The sequence below is a fragment of the Cutaneotrichosporon cavernicola genome (genome assembly GCF_030864355.1).
Source record: "Cutaneotrichosporon cavernicola HIS019 DNA, chromosome: 5".
NCBI lineage: Eukaryota > Fungi > Basidiomycota > Tremellomycetes > Trichosporonales > Trichosporonaceae > Cutaneotrichosporon > Cutaneotrichosporon cavernicola.
In genome coordinates this window covers 2,152,843-2,164,840 of record NC_083397.1, presented here as the reverse complement: position 1 = coordinate 2,164,840, position 11,998 = coordinate 2,152,843, and the positions used below count along the sequence as shown (strand labels likewise).

Sequence of the window (11,998 nt, the reverse complement as noted above, 5' to 3'; positions counted from 1 at the left end):
TGTTATGAATACGCTGGCATGAGTAGTAAGTAGTGTCTCAATCTCGACTCTACCTGTGTTCGAGGATGGCCGGAACCAAATCCGGCACCTCCACCCCGGCGGTTCACGTTACGAGATCATGTACCCGCAACACCCGTTCCGCGTTGTTGACATTGACCATTCGCCAACAATGCTCAGTAACATTCAGCAGCGGGTGCGAACCTTGCTCTCCCCTGAAATCGCATACACGCCCATCGCAACAGATCCAGACGCGCCGAATGGCGAGGGGACGCACCTCTCCGGTCGCCACCAAGGACGCGACGTCTACCTCTGCTTCTGGGTACTCGGCGCCGGCGTCCTCCTTCCCTGGAACGGTAGCTACAGAGATCTCTCTTCTTACTGACCGCAGCACTCATGTGCACCTTCCCTCTCCTCATCTCTCTAACTGAGGAGGGACCACTGCGCAGCAACCTTCCCTCCTACCTCAGCACGGCGTTCTGCTTCGCCAACCTCTTCTTCCTTGGGCTCGCTCAAAGGACTGTCGCCAGCGTACGCTTTGCCATGGGCTAGCTGATGACAGGTGAATCCAATCGGACGCACCCGCTGGGCCCTCCTCCTTCTCCTCGCAGCCTGCATCGTGCTGGCTTATCCCACCCTCCCCTCTGTGATCCCTGCCCTTGCCAAGGGCAGTGCAGGCTCACGCGCCATGTTCCTCCCGCTCCTCCTCCTACTCACGCTCGTCTTGGCACTCACGACTTCCTATCTGCAGAGTGCCGTGATCGCGCTCGCGTCCCTCTGGGGCAGCCAGGAGATGCAGGGTGTCATGTCCGGCCAGGGCGGCATTGCCGTGCTCGTCTCGGGGAGCCAGGTCGTGTTGGCACTCCTCTCCTCCACGGAGAAGGAAGAGGCGTCGACTGGTGCGGCGTTCGGCCTGTGGGCTCTAGCGGCGGGCTTCGTCGTCGTCTGCCTCCTCGCACTCAACCGTCTCGTCCAGAACCCCGCCATCACGGAGGTGCTCGCCCCACTGACGTCGCGGACGACTGGCGCGGATCGCGCCAAAGACGGGCGCGTCACGCGGACCGTCGCCCGCAAGAACTTCCGGATCGAGTTCGCAGTGGCGTTTATCTTCGTCGTCACTCTTGTGAGCACGACGCGTTTCCCGCTGATCTCAGGCCATTTTCCCTCCAATCACCACGACGATCACGAGTGTCGTCAAGGCGCCTCCCAAGATTCTTCAGCCCGCCACGTTTATTGCTATCCACTTCTTCCTCTTCAACAGTGCGTCGGCGTCTGCTGACGGAGTGCAAGTACTAGCTGACATTTAGTCGGCGACTACAGTGGACGGACATACCTCCCTTCCATAGGGCTCAGCTCGATGACGATCCCGCGTCTCGTCGTCCTATCCCTAGCGAGGGTGGTCTTTATTCCACTCTTCCTGTTCTGCAACATCCCCGCTCGCGCCAAGGGTCAACTCCCCGCTTTCCCTGACGGTGTCTACTGGCTCATCCTCTTCGGCTTTGGCCTCACTGGCGGGTGAGTCAGCTCGAACCTTTCCGTTACCCAGGAGCTGACGCCAGATGGATCTCGACCCTCTGCATGATGTTCGCGTCGTCTCCGGAGCTCAACCCCGCGATCGCCGAGGACGAGAAGGACATCGCGGGCACTCTCGCGGCCTTCTCCCTAGTCTCAGGCCTGGCCTTTGGCAGCCTCTGCTCCTTGGGCGTCAGCCACGTCATCAGCGGAAGTTACTTCGGCGGATAATCTCCTTCGAACTGGTAATAATGGTAGTGTAATGAAATAGGCTACATGCGTACAATGTGTCTCAACCGAACCGTCCCTCTCCCTCCCTTAGTCCATGGTGTTGTCCTCGTCGTCGTCGGCCGCGGCTTCCTTGTCTGCTCCCCACTCTGCCTCGTGCACAAACTCCTGCTCCTGGTACATCATCTCCTCCTCCTCAGCGTAAGCCGCAGCGTCTTCCAGGATGGTTTGCACTGCTGTCAGCTGTGAACTACTCGGCAGCTCACCTATCTCCTTGGCCTTGACGCTTGTGACGAACGGCGTGAGTTCGTCTGGAACCTCGTAAAGGAGGCTCGGCTCAATGATGTCGGAAATAATAGTGCCCACTGTCCCCTCATACCCTCCCTCGTAGTTCTGGAATCGCTTCTCGGCCTCTTCGACAATTAAGTACATGCCGACCATGTTCGTCGGAGCGAGGTTGCACGTCTGTAGCAGCTCGGCCCTTGTGAGGCCGTAGTCCTGCAATCCATCCGCGATGGACCGCACCCCATCTGCAGTCTGCCGAGCGGTCACGTTGTAGTCGGCGCAGAGGTACTTGAGCACCTCGCCTTGTACCCACACCAGATCTTTGGAGACGCCCCGGCGTGCGGCATCGTCTTCCCGCTTCAGCTGGGCGGGCGTGAGGTGGGGTACTTCGGGGATCTCGGGACCGCCGATCTCTCCACGTCGCGTGATGAGTGGGATCTGGTCGAAGGCACCCTTGATGTCGCGGTTCTTCTTGGACTCGGCGGCTCGCTCAAGCACGTCGTTGTCCTTCTTGAGCGCGAGGAAATGCTGCAGCACCTCGTAGTTTGACAGATGCTGTGGCGGATTGTTCGAGATCTGCGTGAGCTCATTGTCTCAATTCCGATTCAATAGCTCACCTTCATCGCGTGGTGCGTTAGAGCGAGGAAGGAAGGTGTCAGGAGTGTGTCAACAAGTGAGCTAGGACGATAGTCAACTTTGGAGACGACCTCCACCAGTGATCAGTCCAGGCACCCAGGCCAGTGCCACACCCCGGCGTTTAATCCACGTGGCAAGGTTGGGAATGTGGTTGGGTGGCTGGGTGGCTGGGGTTTAAGGCATGAGAGCTTTGTAGCTTAAGTAAGGGCTGTTGTCTTTGCGCTTGTTGAGGGCACGGTCTCAGACAGGCCTACAATCAACCAATTTCCTATAGGGGTAATTATTAAGACTAGGGAGAGAGATGATGACGACCTACCTTTGCTGTCTGTAATTAGAGGTAGGAATACTTTGGACGCGTCGAGCCACCCACCTACCCAACACACCCCGTGAACCCCCGTCACCCGGTCACCCAGTTACCCAGTCACCCCATCGCCCCAGTGACCCAGTGACCCAGTATCCCAACCTTCCCCTAAGTCCTAATACCCGCGCGACCTCGCTTCATGACCACTACTCTCTCTAGATACTCGACTACTCACGCAACTACATACATTACATCCATCCATCAAGTCCCTTGCATCTCTTCCCTTCAACTCCCACCCACTCAGACCGTCGGCCCAGAGCCCGGTCACACTCCATTTTCATTCCCGAACACACGACGTTGCAAGAGACGTTCGACGCGATCCTCACATGGGCAAGAAAGCAGCCGCGACGGGCGACGGTGGGCCCAACACCATCTACAAGGTACGTTTCCACCATGGATCAGCCCAACTCTGTCATTCATTTTGCTCTCATACTAGTACAAATGCTGACGCATGCATGCAGGCCACGTACAGGTATGTTCTGTCGCCGCCGGGGTGTCCAACCACTTCTTCCCCGTCATGATTGCGTATGCTGACTCTGATCTCTCGGGCTCATCGACATTGCCGCGCTTGACATTACAGTGGCGTGTAAGTTGCTCGCATCGCATACACGCGCGACAAAGCTGACGCGTCCAGTCCCGTGTTCGAGTTCATCTGCCGCAATGTAGCCGTCATGCGTCGTAGGTCTGACGCGTACCTCAACGCCACCCAGATCCTCAAAGTCGCCGGATTCGACAAGCCGCAACGGACACGCGTTCTGGAACGTGAAGTCCAAAAAGGAGAGCATGAGAAAGTGCAGGGTGGCTACGGAAAGTACCAAGGTGCGTTTTGTGATGCGGATGCAAGATGGCGGTCAACGCGTCGTCAGGTCATGTTTACCCTAACTGACTCCCAGGGACGTGGGTACCCATTGAACGAGGCCTCGCACTTGCAAAGCAGTACAATGTCGAAGATATGCTGCGCCCCATCATCGACTTTGTCCCCAGAGAATCCGTGTCACCACCCCCAGCTCCCAAGCATACCGTCGCGCCACCCACCAAGCGCGGCAAGGAAGCCAAGCAGAAGGAGGCCCTGGTTCCGATCAAGAGCGCTAAGGTCCTTGGTGCCGGCAATGGGCGGCACCAGACGCCAGACTCTGTTGGCGATGGCGAGGATTCGGACGTCATGGACGACATGTCCGAGTCGCAGACGCCGTCGCCGTTGAACGGCACTTCGCGGCTGCCGACGGTAGACGAGCGAAGCATTGACGGCATGGACATTGATGGCTTCAGCATCATGAATGGCCGTGCCGGGCACTCGCGTAAGCGGTCGTCCGCCATGATGGACGACGAGGACGAGTACGACCAGTTGAGGAAAGCGCGCGGCAACAGCGCCGTTCACACCCCCCCACCACCAGGCGCCAGCCCGCGCGCACAGTACGGCGGGATGCAACACCCTCTCACCCAGGATGAGTACAACGACATTGTCTTGAACTACTTTGTTTCTGAAGCAACCCAAATCCCCTCTGTCATGACGAACCCTCCTTACAACTGGGATTCTAACGGCACCATTGACGACGACCAGCACACTGCGCTCCATTGGGCTGCTGCGATGGGCCGCACACGTGTGATTAAGCTCCTCTTGTCGGCGGGCGCAAGCATCTTCGGCAAGAACAACCTCGAGCAGACTCCTCTTATGCGAAGTGTCATGTTCACCAACAACTACGACCTGCGCAAGTTCCCAGAGGTGTTCGAGCTCCTCCACCGTTCGACACTCAACATCGACAAGGCGAATCGGACAGTCTTCCATCACATTGCCAACCTTGCATTATTCAAGGGCAAGGTTCACGCTGCACGTTACTACATGGAGGTCATCTTGTCGCGCCTGGCCGATTACCCGCAGGAGCTAGCAGACGTGATCAACTTCCAGGACGAGGACGGCGAAACGGCGTTGACCCTAGCTGCTCGCGCGCGGTCGAAGCGTATCGTCAAGGCGCTTCTCGACCACGGCGCCGACCCGAAGATCCGCAACCGTGACTTCAAGTCGGCCGAGGACTATATCTTGGAAGACGAGCGCTTCCGCTCGTCGCCTGACATCATGTTAGGTCGGACACAGCCCTCCGCGGCGCCCCGCAACCCAACGTCTCTGGGTGCGGCGGTGTTCAGCACTCTCCCGCCACAGCTGTACAACTCGGAAGCGGCGCGGTTGGCAGCCGGGCAGCACAGCTCGGACGTCCTGCAGCAGATGCAGTCGCTAGCGCGCTCGTTCGAGGCGGAAAAGGCCAGCAAAGAGCGCGACGTGCTCGAGGCCAAGGCGATGCTCACAAGCATCCACACCGAGGTCACGGACGCTGGGCGGACGTTGCACAACCTGGGCGAACAGATGAAGCCGCTCGAGGCCAAGCAAGGCGAGCTGGACGGGCTGGTCGAGAAGCTCAGGGCCAAATTCGAGACGGACCTCGCGCGCGGTGCGCGCCAGTGGAAGTCGAGCGATGAGGGTCGGGAGACACGGTGGAAGAACGGCGACGATCCTGCACAGGCCGGCGAGGATTACTCTGACCTGTCGACATTGACAGCGGTGCCAGAGGTCGCGGAGGCTGTAACTGAGGAAGAGCGGTTGCGGAGCGAGATCGAAAAGATGCGACAACGGCGCAGCGAGCTCGTCACCCGTCTAGTGAAGGCGCAGACGGAGGTGGGTTGCATTGTCGCGTAGAGCTAAACCCAGACGGGCACCACGGACAAGATGGCCCAGTACCGGCGCCTGATATCAGCGGGCTGTGGCGGGGACATCAGTCCCTGCGAGATCGACGAGATTGTCGGACAGCTCCTCGACATGCTCGAGAACGAGGCGCAGAGTGGCCGTCCAGCCCCCCCACCCCAGACTGCCCCGTCATGGGTCACTTCCTAACTTCCTATCATAATGTAGCCAGGCGATTCTTGCGTGTAGTGTCATGTGCTGTAGTGTATGGAAGAGGCTTCTGCGTTCTCTTTCTCTGCCTGTGCACGCGCCGCTGACGTCGTATGTCATGAGAGCAAGAGCAATGTCAGTCGCGTCAGTCTGTGCGTCGATTGCCACTCTACCCCCACCCTCCACCTCCACTTTTACCACCAGTATTTTGCCACCAGTATTTCTGTGCGTGACATGTCGATTCCATCTCCAATTACCCAACTCAGCACACTCATACATCCCAAACCAATTAAGAATCGATGATAGACATGCCCGGCGAGAGCAAACCAGCAGCTCTCGCGAGCCTCGGTGGCCTTCCCGACGACGTACTGGCACACGTCTTCGATCTCCTCGACGCCGAGAACCTCGTCCGCCTGCGAGGCGTCTCGCGCACGCTCGATCAGAGAGTGAGTCTGCTCTCACCGCGTACTGCGCTGCGAATTTCTCGATTATCGACTTTCCTTCTGGACCAGCCGTTAACGCCAGGTCCGCACCCTCGGCATCCCGCTACACCTAACGCACCACCCGGTGGGCCACCGTACACTGCATCCTCCGCCATCGCGATGGTTTCCCCCAGCCCTCCTAGCTCTCCACGGGCGTATAGGACGTTCCCTAGCCACACACAAGTTGCACGCGCTCCAGATCGGATCGGAATGGCGAGCGCCCGTCATTCCTGCACTCTGCCTCCGGTCTGGTGACGATCCAGCCCTTGTCCTCGGAGTGGGCACACAACTACTCGTCCACTCCCTCCCCGCACGGAGGATGTATGCACCCCGCTCAGCAACACCGGCGCGAACATATCCTCTCGGCTCAGACTCGGGATGGTCCGGTTCCGCCGCAGACATTGTCGGCATCCATGCCCTCCCGACTCCTAATAGCTACATCGTTGCTCACTTCGACGGCACGATTCAGCGCGTAGAACTGGGCTATGGGACACGGAGTACGGCACACTACATGCACCCTAAAGGAGGTACCTCGTCGCCGGCCAATATCCGCGCTCTTGCTGGATGCGGCGACTCGTTCCTGGCTGCAAGCGAGGGATGTGCGCGTCTCTTCAAAGCGCGGGCGCCGTGGATCTCCCCCTCGGAAATCAATCTCGGGACAGGCGTGCGCGCTTGGTCGGCAGCCCTGACCGAGTCCACCGCCTACCTCGGAGTGGGCGGGGGTATTGGGACGTACGCTCTCTCCTCCTCTGGTCCCACCAAGATTGGGAAGCTGCGCGGTCCCGAACGCGGATCGGCGGCCTATGCCGTCGTCCCGGGACACCAGGTCTTGTCGGCTTGGTATGATGGTGCTGCGCGATTGCATGATCCCCGAGCAGGGGCGGTTCCAGTACTGGAGCTCTCGGATCCGTGGTCCGATGTTGCGTTGTATTCCGCCGCCTTTGTCGGCGAATATGGCGTCGCCGGGGGCGGCGCACAGCACGGTACTGTTAGTGTATGGGATGTGCGTAATCCTGGGGGTGGGTGGAGTGTGTTCTCCCCCGCTGGACGGGGGAGTCCGGTATACGCGCTTGCCGGGGACGGCGGGCGCGTGTGGGGCGTCACAGAGCGGCGGGCGTTTGTATTGGCGTTCGATGGGAGCGGGGACGTTGAGGGCGGTATCGTTACCCACGATGGTCGGGGTGCCCGGCCGGGGACGAAGGACGTGCCAACCGGATATGGGCGGCGGGGAGGGAAGTTCAAGTGGACGGTACATTATGGTGACCACGCTGCACGCGAGGTCAGTATGGGGTACCGCCATGGTGATCGAGGCATGTCCTTGTTCGAGACAGAGGTCCCGGCTTAGATGCTAGAATGTAGACATGTATGCATGGCTAGAGTTAGGCTGCGGGCATGTCGCCAGCCCACTGGGGTACCTCGAAGGTCACAGTCTTGACTTCGAGGGTTTCGAGGCAGACGAGGGCGAGCGTTCCGGTCTGGGCGAAGGAGGGGAGGAGGATGATACGCGTCGGCTCGTCGCCTACCAACTCGGTCTCGAATTCAGGCTGGTTTCCCACCACGTAGATGTCGGGCCGGTGATGGATGATGAACGGATCCGCGTCAGGGTATGGATAGACGGCTGTCGTCAGCTAGTGGTAAGCAAGAGCAGCTTACACAACGTATCGGGTGCTGTTGGAGCGAGATGCCGCCACTCGAGGGTACGGCGTGCCATGCGCAGCCGCTGTGTTCCTGGAAGGTACTTGAAGATGTCGTCGATGCCCTGTCCGCTGGAACAAAGCAGGCTGATGTCAGCTTATCACGAGTGAGGAGCTCACCTCCGTTCACCGACCTCCAGCCATGTGGGGTTCGTGACGCATTCCAACCCTTCCATCTTCTTTCCTCCGAACATGACCTTGGGCATCGGCTGCTGCGGGAGGAGGGCACCTGCTGGGTCCTCGGCGCCCGGAATCAGATTCACAGGCAGTGACGACGCGAGGAGGTCTCCAAGCATGCTGGCCAGTACCTTGGTCGGGTGGTTGGGTATGTGTGGCGCAATGCCGACGGCTTGGGCCTTCTTTTGCCACCGATCGTCCTTGACCACAGGAATCGACAACGAGTTACCCACCAGCACAAGCCGCGCTATCCGCTCCCCAATGTGCCGGTCCTGCTATCAGCCCACTCCAGAATGTACTCACCTCAACACCCCCTCCTTCGCCCATGAGCCATTCGACCAGCAGCTGCGCCTTCATATCCAATATTGCCACCTCCGTCCCGATGGAGAGACCGCTCACGAGCGCGACCCACGTCTTTTCCCCCCTCCCGTCCACGTCCATCGCATCCTCCCTCTCCTTGCTTTTCCCATTCGCGGCGGGCTTGAACACGCTCGGCATGCCGGCGTAACACAGATCCACGACCTCGAAGTCGCCCCCACCCGTTTCGACTCCCAACACGCCCATAATCACGCCCGTGACGATCCCGCCTCGCTTCTCCTGCTCTTCACGGATACGTGGGCCAACGAGGCGCACGCGCCCGCTCTCGTCTTCGATGTGTACCGAGTCCTGCACCGAGAAGAATTTAGGTCGCACAGGTGGCGCTGCGACGTAATGCTACCATCAGTTCTGTCGCTGAGATACCTACACTCCGCGCCATCTCCTCTAAAACATTCGGCTTGAGCGGCATGTCCATGTACACCGTACCGACGATGTAACACAGCTGCCCGCGCTGCAGGTTCAGGATGCGCGGGAGGAGCGGCGGCTTGCCTTTCATCAGTTTGGTCGGAGGAGGACATACCTCGGACGTTGGCCCAGCGCTCGGCTGCGTGCTCCTCCACAATGGGCCGCAGCTCGATAAGCCGCACAAAGTATATGTTTGAGTATTGGTGCTTGTACGACCGAGATGCTGGATCGATGAAGAACGGCGCGGAGAGCTCGGGGAGGGACGAGTAGGCCACGACGGGCCGTTTTGGGGGCTCGCCGGCCTCAAAGGTAATGTTTGTGGCCATGGCGTGGGGAATAATAATGTTGTGGACGCGAAATCAAAGTGCGCGACGCGTTTGAGGTGACGGTGTGGATACGTAATGCAATAATGGAATTGCCACGTGGGCGCGACTGACCTTGGGCGGATCCTTGATCACAACAAAGTCCACTCACCTGCAGTGCACAGTCATTCCATATTCCACTCGACCTTCCTCAGATTCTCAGTGTACACCTCATCCCATCTCATCCTCTCCCACATCCCCGCTGTACATTGAGGCCCGCATTACCCCATTCCTCTGTTGTATTTATTCCATCATCAACTAAGCGTATCCACATCAACATCAACTCCGCCAAGGCACATGACAACACTTTCGGCACATCTAATCGAACTTCGCGAACAGATGACCACCTACAGCTCGTTGCCGCCGCACATGGTGCCGCCCCAGACGCCCACGACTTCACGAACGACGTATCAAGCCGCCGGGACACCGCTCGCGAACTCGGTCGACGGCAGCCAGTTCGGCATGCACCACGGCATGCCCATGTCGCCGTTCATGAGCCAGGGATTCTTCGGGACACCTGGCCCAGCACAATTCACCACGTGGTCCGAGGAGAAGGTAGCGACCATGCAGGCGCGCCTTCAGAGGCAGCTGGGCCCGGAATACGTCACCCAGCGTGCCGGACACGGCGGCGGAGGGAAGCTCAGGTGAGTCTTGCCTGATGTCTTTCTAACTCACACAGCTACATCGAGGGATGGAAGGGTGAGCCAGATCATGAGCCTACTGACCCCAGTTATAAACCTTGCGAACGAAGTATTTGGGTTCAATGGGTGGTCGTCGTCTATCACAAGATTACAGACTGACTTCGTGGGTGATGACTGCATAATGGACACCCTGACGCCAGCTGGACGTCGATGCCAACGAGCGCGTCAAGGTCGGCATCACGGCAATTATACGGATCACGCTGAGGGACGGGTGTTACCACGAGGACCTCGGGTATGGACAGGCGGAGAACGTCCGAGGGAAGGCGACCGCGCTCGAGAAGGTACGAGACTGTAGTGCTACCACTGACGGCAGGCGCAGAAGGAAGCCGTAACCGACGGCGTCAAGCGTGCCCTCAAACACTTCGGCAACGTCCTCGGTAACTGTCTGTATGACAAGGAGTACTGCAAACAAGTGCAGAGGATGCGCGTGGGGCCCGTAAGTGCGAGGGCGGAGTGTCACTGACCTTAGGCCAAGTGGAATCCAGACGAGCTTGAGCGCCGCCCAGAGTTCACTCCGGGAGGCGGGACCCGACCTCCAGTAGCAGCTCCACCAGCGGCATCGGCGGTACCGTCACATGTGTCTGGGAATGCGAAGCCGCCCGCTCCGGCGCCTCCTGTTCGGGGACCAGCACCACCAGCACCACGCTTCGCTCGCGAGGAGACACCACTTCGATCCATCGATGAGAACACCGTCCCAGTGGAGGAGCTAAACGAGGACTCCGAGTATGCTTTCATGGAGAGTGAATCGCTCTTCGACGACATGGATCAGTCGGTCCTTGGCGCTCGCGTAGATTGCGATGTGTGAGCCTTTTTCTTGTTGATAAGGAAGCTCACACCAGACCCATGCTCGGTGAAGAGCGGTTAACGCGGTCTGAGTCTGCTCCTGGCCGCAACGGTGCGCTCAATAACGCTCCCACTTACCAACACCGTCACCGACCTGACATGCCTCCGCCCGTTGTTCCAGTCCAGAACGGGGGATCGAGCTTAGTAGAGTCGAACCCATCCAACGGCACGCGGAGCGATGCGGGGGAGGAAGGCGTGCGGAAGAAGGTCGTTGGCGGCTTCGCAATGCCGAATGGGCCAGGCAACGGAGGGGCCAACGGAGGTATGCAGCCGGCCGCATCTCGCACTCCACCTGAGTCGGCCGCAGATGCCGCTGCCAGGCGTCGTGCCGCCATCCAAGCAAGTTTCAAGAACGACGCTCCGCCGCCGAACATGCCATTAGGTGGGGTAGACTGTGTGGCCAGCCGCGCGAACGGGAACTTGCATGCACACGGCGCCGACCTCGGTATCCCTAACGGTAACGGGCCCGGGTTCGGCGGGTTCGCAAGTGCTCGCGGCGTGAAGCGCGAGAGGTGAGCTGATGTGAGCTCTGCACAGCTGACACGCAGCAACAGCCAGTCACCAACGAAGATGGAACGTTCGCGCTCTGGAGGGCCGCGACCGGCCTTAAGCGAGATACCGGTCGACGCGAACGAGTGGGCGTCGAAGCGCTCGCGCGTGATCTAGACAGATCAGGAGGGAGGTAGTCTATTGGGATTTATGGGTTTAGATATGCGGCCGCGACGGCTGCGCATAGACTATGGGGCTAGCCTGTTATGTTGTGGAATCTGCTGTGTTATGTATGTGTAGAATACCGCGAGACCCTGGGCCGAGCTTCGGCCATGACAAACGTAGCTCATATCTGACTTCACTCCTTGTTGTACGCTGTTCAACTGTCCGCGTGCCATCACAGTGCACTTACACACACCTGTCGTTCGAGCACTCGCAGCCCTTCCGCCGCGAACAAGCATAAGCCTCGACAGCCTCGACAGCCTCGACACCTCGATATCAACACTGTCTCACCCCGTTCTCCCATCCGAGTCTGCCAGTCCACTAGGCAGACGTCACACGCTC

General features: G+C 59.2%; 6 protein-coding genes across 6 annotated transcripts; 4 read left to right on the top strand and 2 right to left on the bottom strand.

Moving 5' to 3' along the window:
- Window positions 1-169: 169 nt before the first annotated feature.
- CcaverHIS019_0508690 (uncharacterized protein) lies at window positions 170-1,740 on the top strand (the record flags this gene model as incomplete). The annotated part of the gene is made up of 6 exons (XM_060602075.1): window positions 170-353; window positions 389-528; window positions 560-1,120; window positions 1,152-1,257; window positions 1,305-1,512; window positions 1,557-1,740. 6 exons carry the CDS (start codon window positions 170-172, stop codon window positions 1,738-1,740), a joined length of 1,383 nt encoding a protein of 460 aa, XP_060458506.1.
- An 87-nt stretch (window positions 1,741-1,827) lies between these two features.
- CcaverHIS019_0508680 (uncharacterized protein) lies at window positions 1,828-2,645 on the bottom strand (the record flags this gene model as incomplete). The annotated part of the gene is made up of 3 exons (XM_060602074.1): window positions 1,828-1,970; window positions 2,004-2,598; window positions 2,640-2,645. 3 exons carry the CDS (start codon window positions 2,643-2,645, stop codon window positions 1,828-1,830), a joined length of 744 nt encoding a protein of 247 aa, XP_060458505.1.
- A 700-nt stretch (window positions 2,646-3,345) lies between these two features.
- MBP1 (uncharacterized protein) lies at window positions 3,346-5,903 on the top strand (the record flags this gene model as incomplete). Its single annotated transcript, XM_060602073.1, has 6 exons — window positions 3,346-3,399; window positions 3,481-3,491; window positions 3,600-3,605; window positions 3,654-3,838; window positions 3,913-5,687; window positions 5,721-5,903. 6 exons carry the CDS (start codon window positions 3,346-3,348, stop codon window positions 5,901-5,903), a joined length of 2,214 nt encoding a protein of 737 aa, XP_060458504.1.
- Window positions 5,904-6,211: 308 nt separating this feature from the next.
- CcaverHIS019_0508660 (uncharacterized protein) lies at window positions 6,212-7,730 on the top strand (the record flags this gene model as incomplete). Its single annotated transcript, XM_060602072.1, has 2 exons — window positions 6,212-6,349; window positions 6,429-7,730. The coding sequence occupies 2 exons, from the start codon at window positions 6,212-6,214 to the stop codon at window positions 7,728-7,730; spliced, it is 1,440 nt and encodes a 479-aa protein (XP_060458503.1).
- Window positions 7,731-7,764: 34 nt separating this feature from the next.
- On the bottom strand, window positions 7,765-9,365 carry cdc1 (uncharacterized protein; the record flags this gene model as incomplete). Its single annotated transcript, XM_060602071.1, has 6 exons — window positions 7,765-8,003; window positions 8,039-8,166; window positions 8,200-8,528; window positions 8,560-8,970; window positions 9,002-9,123; window positions 9,155-9,365. The coding sequence occupies 6 exons, from the start codon at window positions 9,363-9,365 to the stop codon at window positions 7,765-7,767; spliced, it is 1,440 nt and encodes a 479-aa protein (XP_060458502.1).
- A 405-nt stretch (window positions 9,366-9,770) lies between these two features.
- On the top strand, window positions 9,771-11,611 carry RAD52 (uncharacterized protein; the record flags this gene model as incomplete). The annotated part of the gene is made up of 8 exons (XM_060602070.1): window positions 9,771-10,045; window positions 10,081-10,100; window positions 10,132-10,205; window positions 10,243-10,383; window positions 10,416-10,538; window positions 10,572-10,903; window positions 10,942-11,457; window positions 11,494-11,611. 8 exons carry the CDS (start codon window positions 9,771-9,773, stop codon window positions 11,609-11,611), a joined length of 1,599 nt encoding a protein of 532 aa, XP_060458501.1.
- Between the last annotated feature and the right edge of the window lie 387 nt (window positions 11,612-11,998).